The 8644-nt window shown below is 41.8% G+C and overlaps 1 protein-coding gene across 2 annotated transcripts in view; it reads left to right on the top strand.

The window, feature by feature from the left end:
• Positions 1–280: 280 nt before the first annotated feature.
• Positions 281–8644, top strand: part of GRK4 (G protein-coupled receptor kinase 4) — a 38619-nt gene continuing 30255 nt past the window's right edge. For both annotated transcript variants that reach the window (XR_010783532.1, XM_066548689.1), the window contains exon 1: positions 281–491. Coding sequence is in view for 1 of the 2 variants with exons in the window: in XM_066548689.1 (XP_066404786.1) it covers positions 440–491 (52 nt within the window). In the remaining variant the exon portion in view is untranslated. The remainder of the gene's footprint in view (positions 492–8644) is intronic.

Genomic DNA, 8644 nt, shown 5'->3' with positions numbered 1-8644 from the left:
CGATATTTACCGCTCTGTTCTCCGCCCGCTTTGGGCCGAGGCCGGGGAACGTCTGACGCACTCCATATCCCAGCAGGCCCAGGAGCCATCGCGCGCGCGTGTCCCCAGCGCACACCGCGCTTTGCCCGCTGGGACTTGCAGTCCCGGTAGCTGTGAGGGGGTGGCAGCGCAGGGGCGGTGCTGCCTGCGGCGGGCGGAGGAGCCATGGCCGGGGCGGGAGGGCGCTGCCTGCTCTCCGTCTCCGCCCTCGGGGAGGGGGAGCGCGGTGCCGGGGCGAGCAGCGGGTGATGGGGAAGAGGCGAGCGCAGTGCTGAGGTCCTCTGGGGCCGGATGAGCCGAGGCTTGGCGCCGCGGCGGTGGCGGGGCTGGAGGAGGGGGCGAAGGAGGCTGTAGGGGCGGCCCCCGCTCCGGCTGCCCTGAGGGGAAGGAGCCCCCGACCATGGAAATCGAGAACATCGTGGCCAACACGGTGCTGCTGAAAGCCCGGGAGGGTGAGAGCCGCGGGGCGAGGCGAAGAAGGAGGAGAAGCGGGAGTTCGAGGCGGGGCGGGCTGAGGACGTATGTTGGGGGAGGAAAAGGGTCTGAGGTGAGGGGTAAAGGGGCCCGCGAGGAGGGGGAGAGGAAGTGATGGAGGAGAAGAGGCTGGGAGGGAGGAGAGGCTGCCGGGCAGGGGGTCGGGGCGGGGACCCCTGGAGGTGGCGGCGGGAGCCTTCCCGGGGCGGGCAGAGAGTCCCGGGCAGTGCCCCGAGGCACCTGCCCTGCTCCTCCCGCGGGATCTGTTCGGAGTTACCGGCTTGTGGCTTTGCTTATGAAAAAACACCCCTTCCTCCTTCCCCCTCGATTCTAATTGTGTTTTTACCGGATGTTTTAAAAAGGTCGTTAATCTGTAAGTTCCCAGTTTGTTTATAAATATAAATGCTTATGGATATAAACGAGAAAGTGACATAAATCTTCTCTGGAAAAACCTTGCACTCCATCTTGCTGAAATTCCTGCCTGTGAAAAACGTAGCTGTTGAATGTGACCTGTACTCTGCAGTGGAATATTTTGTATTATCCTAATACAAAAGTGTGCTGTTTCCCCATTAGATTAACACTTACAGTTTGACTCCCCGGAACACCTTGAGCTGCAGATTCCTCCCCCCAGCTAACAAACGTTTTGGGTAGATAATTAGTTTTAGTATAGCACGTGGCTGCTGTTTAAAAAAACATCCTGACCTAAGATTGTCCTACTGGTTTTTCGTGTATATAACTGTCCATTAAATGGCCACTTGAATGTCCCCCTGGATTACCAGTGTGCTTTGTGCAGAGTATATTTTTCAGCTTTGAAATGTGCATATTCTTTTTGGATTGGATCCTGCTTGTCTTAATTGTGTTGAGAAGTCCCATTAGTTAGGCTGGAGCTGTTTAAAGTGAGTAAGAGCAGCAGAATCTGCCTCTGTATGTTTTGCAAGTTCCTCCAACACTAAATGGGTTTGGCACTTACGCCATATGTGTATCCAGTTAAATTTGCCTTAAGCAGCAAGAGAGGAAAATCAGCTTTTTGACTTTGAAGTGGGATTTGAAAAACAGAACAGTGATCACAATTTTGGGCCATTTTCCAGCCTTAGCTGAAGAGACCACCTCAAACTAGAGGACATGTTTTGGCTGGTTTCACTGACGGTAACATGTCTGTGGTGGTGCTGCCTGAATTTGGAATTTGCATTGAAGTCATCTGAGAAATGAAGGGAAAGTGGAATCTGGCTCAAAAACTTTTCTGTGCCCAAACCCTCACCACAGAGAGCGGAGTGGTAATCTGCAGAGGCTTTCAAGTGGATGCTTAATGTCAGGCTGCCTCTTTAGTTAAGGTTTCACTATGTTTAAAATAAATTATAGTGGTAGAACTGACCAAACAAGATATTTTAATGAAGTAAATGAAAGTCTGAGAGCAGCTGATGTGAAGATCAGTTTTACCTGCCGTGAAACTTTAAAAAGTAATGGTAATAATCTGTTACTCTCTTTGTACCTTCAATTGGCCTGGGCTCTGTTGTGAATTCTGGCACCAAAAAAGTGAATTCTGGCTTTGAAACTCTAGAACTCCATTGATCAATTGGTAGAAAGTCTTTTACCTTTTCACTCTATGCATGGGGTGTTTTTTATGTCACATTTTTCAAAACCCTCCTTGAAATGAAAGCATTTTCTGTCGATTGCATGCTCTGGCTGGTCTGGGAATGTCTGGTTTACTCCATCTGTCAAGACCATTTCATAAAATCCCTGTCCCAGCTCTGTTCTTATGTGCCTTCCATTGCCAGGTAATGGGATTTGTGAAGTTAATGTGTGAGATAGATGTTTTAATATATTCTTTGCTAAAGGGGCCTCACAACTGGGACAGAAGAGCAGACTTTCAAATGACTTTCCTTCCCACATTTCTATTATCACACTCTATAGTGTATGGAGGGGTGGGATAGCATGGAAAAGTGCAGAATTATTTCTTGTGGAAGAAAGCAAAATCCAAAGCTACTGTACAATAGCAGCCTCAATTATTTTCGTGTCTAGGCTTTAGCCATGTCAGTAATCCTTCTCCTCTGTGTAGGTGAGAGAAGGTGTTCACCTGGATAACAAATCAGTTATACAAGCAAATAAAATAACATGTAAATTACTGTACTCTTATTCTTTGTTTGTGGTGCATGTCAAAAGAAATCAGTGAGGCTTAATTATGGCATGGGTCAGTCCAACTTGAGAGTCTTTTCTGATGAAGATGAGCGTAGCAAAAGGTTGTACCCTTGAATACATCTTACAAAGTGTTTTAACCCCAAAGATATGTCATTTTCATTTTGTAAATATAGAAACAATAAAAGATGTGTACCTGTCCACTTCTGGTTAAAGAGTATGACAGGTGCCTAATGGGAATGTAGAAATTCCCAATAAATAACACCAAATCTTACCTGAGCACATCAATTGGATTTGTACACATCATTTTCCTCTAATTTTAGGTACTCTCACACTTCTGGATGTGAATATCATTTGGGTTTTACATTTGTAGGTGTGCAGAATCAGCACACCTTGAACAGCGAGGTTCATGTCTACCATTTCAATCTGATTTGATACATAGAGAGTAAATTTGATCTATGTTATTAGAGAGCAAGGAACTCATGTCAAATGAATCTCCTCTTGTTACTTTCTTCTCTTTTACAATAAAAAATGAAGTGCTCTTGCTTTCTGTTTCTAGGCTATCTACCTGCTCACTCAGGCTTACTGTTGGCTTATTTCATTAGAGGCATGAATCTTCTAATTCAATTTGCATGGGTATAACATCTGTTTATAGGAGTTTACTAATTCCATTTTTCAGGTCATACAAAACCCCCAGCTTCCCCCCCAGCCCCAAAAGTTTAAATTTTGTCTCTAAGAGGATGTTCATATCTTTCAATAAAACACCATTTAATAGAAGCCTATCTCTTTTCATTAAAAACTTGTAATGTCTCTGTAGCAACAGCAACATTTCTTTATGATAATAAGGGAAGCCATCAGGGTTCCTTATCCTCTTCTAAAGCCACTTGGTAAATAATCAAATGCCAATTATTTGTACATGTGAGTGTTAGTGATACCACAATATATGATTCTTGAATGTACCTACAACTAGAAGATGTTATGATGGCACAAAGTATCCTTTGGTACTCCATGGATGAAAGATTCAGGAGTCAGGTGCTCTACTGGGAGTTTTTCTTTCCTTGTTCAGTGTTTCAGTTGACCTGCTTCTGCCAAAAGCTGGCATGTCCCTGGAGGGATTTGCCTTCAGACAAAAATTGCAGTGCAAGGTATTTTGGGATTCCCTGTCCCAGTTGCCTGGGGGGTTGCCTGAGGGTTAAGTGGCCCTCTGTGTCAGTCCTGCTCTTTGCTCTCGAGATACATTACTCTTTGAGAGAAACCTGTGTGTGGGAAGAAAAAGGGGAAAACTTGCTCTTAAGGTGAACCCAATGGTGGAACAAGCACCTACTACTGAGGTGACTCAGTAGAAAAACAAGAGATTATAAAGCAAACTCAAAGTTGAGTTTATGAGTGCTGAAGTGCAGGAACTGAGGTACAAAACCACATAAGTGATAGTGATGTATGAGCTGAGATTGCAAGCTTTTGCACCAGGTAGTCCATGTTCTCACTCAGATTTGTGTGAAAGAGTCGTGTACAACAATATGTTTTGTAGTTGTCTACCAGAACAGAGAAATTAATGCATTCATTTTTTTCCCAGCAGAAAAATATTTGAAATTAGTTTCACTTGAAGGACATTGAAGAATTTGTCCCATAAATGGAGAGAAATAATAAATATAAACAAGGTTATTCTGAAAAACAAGAGTTCCACCCCCAATTTTTATTTTATGTTCACTTTTCTCTTTATATTTATATCTTCTGTTTTTATTTCAGTCACTCTCAGTAAATCCTTTGAGTAAGCCCCAAATTCATTTCAGCATCCCACACATAGTCTGTGATGTTGGGAAGGAAAGAAATTAATCCCTGTATGTTTTAAACTCCTTAGGAGTATTTCTTTTTTCATTGCCTAAAGTAATAGTCTCAAAAAAATACACCCAAAGGGTAGATGTTCCTTTGAAGTCAGTGGCAGTTTACTCCAGGTGAGGATCTATGCCAAGAGTACATTTTAAACATACCTGGTCCATTTGCATCCACTTTAAAATTCATTTATATTGCTATGGCAGGAGCAGTTTGGGGATGAGAATTGGGTCTGCTGTTAGGCACAGCATATCCTCTGATATTATCATTGATTTTGGCTAAATTAAGGTCATGCCTCAAATCAATTTCCCCCCAGCTCTTGGTTTGTATGGTTCTAGCCTGTGGTTGCAGAATGGCTGAGGCAGTTGCCAGCTGGATCCATGAACCAATTTAGGGTATGTGGGTTTTTGAGGTGGTTTTTTTCCTTATGTTGCTGGGTTTTGGGTTTGGGGTTTTCTTCCCAAAGTTGGTTTTCAGATGAATCAGTAAGCTCCTGCAGATTTGATAATTGCTAGGTGCAGTCCAAGGATGGATTTAGAAGGAAGGAACTTTTCAGTAGCAGAATGTGATCACAGTTTGGCTTATATGAATCCTGTAAGATACTTGTTTCAGAATAATTACCTTAATGATGTATTCTTCACAGAAAATGAGCAGTCCACTCAAATAGTGAGTTTTGTCTGTCTGGGCTTGAAAGCAATTGAAATCATTCTGGAAGCAAAATAAATCCTACTTTTGCTTGCAGTATAATGTAATGTTTCAGTACAGTGTGGATGATACAAGGAAGGTATCCTATTTTGTGTGCGTTTGTAACTAGGAAGATAATTCCATGGAGATTGCTCAGATCAGTTTGGCTATTGAACTGAACTGAATTCTTGAATTATTTCAGGGGTAGGACAAGTGGGAAAGCAAGGCACACTCATGCCCAAAGTCCACCAGCAGCAAATACAAATTTTAACATGAGAGTGCTGAGAGTTTATGTAGTTGCCTTCAATTGTTGTCAGTTCTTCCCTCATTTGCCTCCTATGTTCTATTGCACTCTTATTGCATTGTGCTTTAAATTGCTGTAAACTCATTGTGGCAGGAAACATGTCTTCCTGTGTTTGTACAGAATTATGCACAATGCCTGCCTTTTTGTCCTTTATTTAATGAACTGTAAGGAGAATGCATGTGGGCAAGTTGGAATCTTAAATAATTACATTTACTAAATAAACACAACACGAGATGTCTAGTAATTGATACACGCTGCTGCTTTGCTTATTTCAAATGTAGCAGTTACAATAGAGGTTTCACAATCAGCTTAAAGGAATTTTATTTCTGTACTATCTGTTGCACTCTTAGTGTAGTATCACGCTAAAAAATTCCTTGTTTGTTGACTGTAAAATTGCAGTGTTCTGGATGGTTTTTCCCCCTTGTAAACCCTGTTCATTGGCTGGTTAGAGACATCTCGAAATGTATACAGAGATGTTACAATGTTTCACTGCAAGAAGCGATTAATAAATGCTCAGCTCAGTTACATTTACTCGGGTTGATCCAGGCTTTCCATTCCACACCTAATTGGTGAAGTGCAGAGGGTGTGCTCTGGCATTCCTACGTGTGCACATGATCGCTGGAGCTGCATAGAGAGCCCGTGTGAAGAACCAGTTGTTCGAGTGGTGTTAGCTTGGGAACAATAAATGATTGTGCACGTAAACAAACGGCACAAATGTTCACGGAGAGAGCTGGGCTTTTAACTGCCTGCTGGGTTACTGCCTTGACAGTCAGATGAGCCAGAGCACTGGAGTATTACCTTGCTGGAGTCCAGCTCCACGTACTTGAATCCAGGAATGTGAGGACTATTATCTTGTAAATGCCATAGTGATCTGTAATCTATAGATATCTTTTGTTTATTTATTGTACTACTTGCACTTTTGCTTCTGTTTGCATTCAGAAGTACCTTGGCCTTTTTAATGCTGGTGAGTTAGGTGCTAACCTTCTGCCAAAACCTGAATTTTCAGCCGGGTGATTCGGATAAGTTTACTGAGAACTGGCCAGATTGTATTTATCATATGTCTGGGGGGGAAACAAAACCATCAACAACAACAACAAACCCCCTTTCTCCATAGAAAAGCGTTGCCACTCTCTTTAATGTAGTTGTTAAGCTGTGACCAGGCTTGAGTTGATACAAGCTTGTATTTTGTCAAAATACAACTTGATACAAGTTGTATTTTGTAGAAAAAAATACATCTGGCCTGCAGAATGGAGAAGGCTGTTGTGAACCCCCACAGCAGTACCTTATGAGCCATCTCTAGTTAGAAGCATGACAGCCTTCCTCAAGTGATGGTGTGTGTGAGCTTGTCTTCCAGCTTGAACTTGATGCTTGTTCCAGTGTTATGTTTTGATCTGAGGAGCTGAGGTATTAATTCCACACTGGTTTGTGCCTTGAAGGTGGATCTTGCCCAATAAGAGCATAAAAGCAAAATTTGTTACTCAATGAGTAGTGTTTATAAATGCCTGTATAGCATAAAGTCATAGTTAAACAGGAATGTTTTGATTTTTTTTTTTTGTGAAAGGTTTTAATCCTTATTGTGAGTGGTTTGAAGAAAAATGTGTCTGGAACTAGGAGAAGATTTGAATTCATGTGAGTTTTGAATCTATTAGGAAACTTGCCTGGAACTGCCTTTGCTGTGGGAAAGACATGTTTTAAGGCAGTGTCTGTACCCAGCTTATTTTCATGTGTCTCAGTGTAGATGATGTAGAGCTCCTGCATCAATTGTTTTGCATTTTTCCTTGAACCAATTGATTTGATTTATACACTAAAGGCGTGCTGTAGGTTGTCATCTTGTTGCAGTTTTAGGCTTTCAGAGTTTATCTGGGTGTGGTCTAGTATGAATTTCTCTGCTGGTATCTGACAATCTGGTTTGTGGAATCAGTTTTGCAAGAATGAAGTTGTAGCAATCGTGCACCGCGGTGCTACAGAGCTGTGTGCTGCTCAGCCTCAGATTCATGGTGCTTGCCCTGCGCAGGCAGGAGAGCTGGGGCACAAAAACTCCCTGCCACATTCTCAGTGCCAGTGAAGAAGGATTCTGCATGACAGAATCCAAATTCATTGTCTCAAGGAAAACTGATTTAATGATGTTCAGTGAAGATTGTGCTCACTGAAATGAGAGTCAGGCTGCAGTCAGGTCTGCAAGGAAGATCTCTGTGGCTCTGAGAAGTGCATCTGAGGACTTCAAACATATTCTTATTTCTTGTCATAGGTTGTGGCCACAGCAGTTTCATTTTTTGCAACTAGTTGTGGTTTTACTGATGAGTAAGCCAACTGCATTGCCTTACATACATTTTCAAATATTTCTCTGAAGGTTAAAAAAAATAGCTGAAATAAAACATGTAAACATTTTGCCCATACCATATTCTAGTGCACTGATTTAACTGAATTTAGTATGTATCTTTTTAAGAAGCAAAAATGGGGAAAGAGTTAAATGTTGAAATTGTAACTCTTAAGAAGTAATTTGAGGAGAAGGAAAAGGTGAGGTTCTTGTGTACCTGCAAATGTAATTGAAGTTTCTCCTCACTGTAATGGTGTATTGCTGCACCCACCCTTCTCTTTGAGTTCACTTCAAGCTGGACATTGCTTTTAGCCATGATTCCTTCTGAAAGAGGCAAAAATCAGTAATTCATCTGAGCCACAGAGGTCAGCCAGAAAGCACCTTAACCTAATGGCTTTCTGCCTCTTCTGTTGGAAAGTGAGCTCCTTGTCTTTCTGGAAGAATTTTATCTGAAGTGTTTTAGAATGAGATTCAGAATAGAAGCTCTGAAATCAATATTAGGACACTTTCAAACCACAAGTGTTATAATTTGATTTGATACTTCTTTTAAACTGCCTCAGAAATGGAAAAGGATTTTGCGATTAGGGAATAACGTGACAAACAAATTGGCCTCCTGCCATAACTTTTACCAGAAATGTCTCTTTACATTACTGGGACCTACAGACTTTTACAGTTGCATTTGCTGTAAATACAAGAACATTCAGTTCAGAGAAAAGTGAGAGCACATTGATTTAGTTGATATTGCTAAGCACTTGATTCTTGTGTATCATTAATAAATTATATGTAGCCTTTATTGACTTCTGTAGGATGATGAATTCAGTTGCATTCTAGCATGTGTTCTCTTTTTGTAAAATGAAGTTCAT

The sequence above is a fragment of the Molothrus aeneus genome, chromosome 4 (genome assembly GCF_037042795.1).
Source record: "Molothrus aeneus isolate 106 chromosome 4, BPBGC_Maene_1.0, whole genome shotgun sequence".
Lineage (NCBI taxonomy): Eukaryota > Metazoa > Chordata > Aves > Passeriformes > Icteridae > Molothrus > Molothrus aeneus.
Note: the sequence above shows the minus strand (reverse complement) of the source record. Positions and strands in the feature narration are given on the sequence as shown.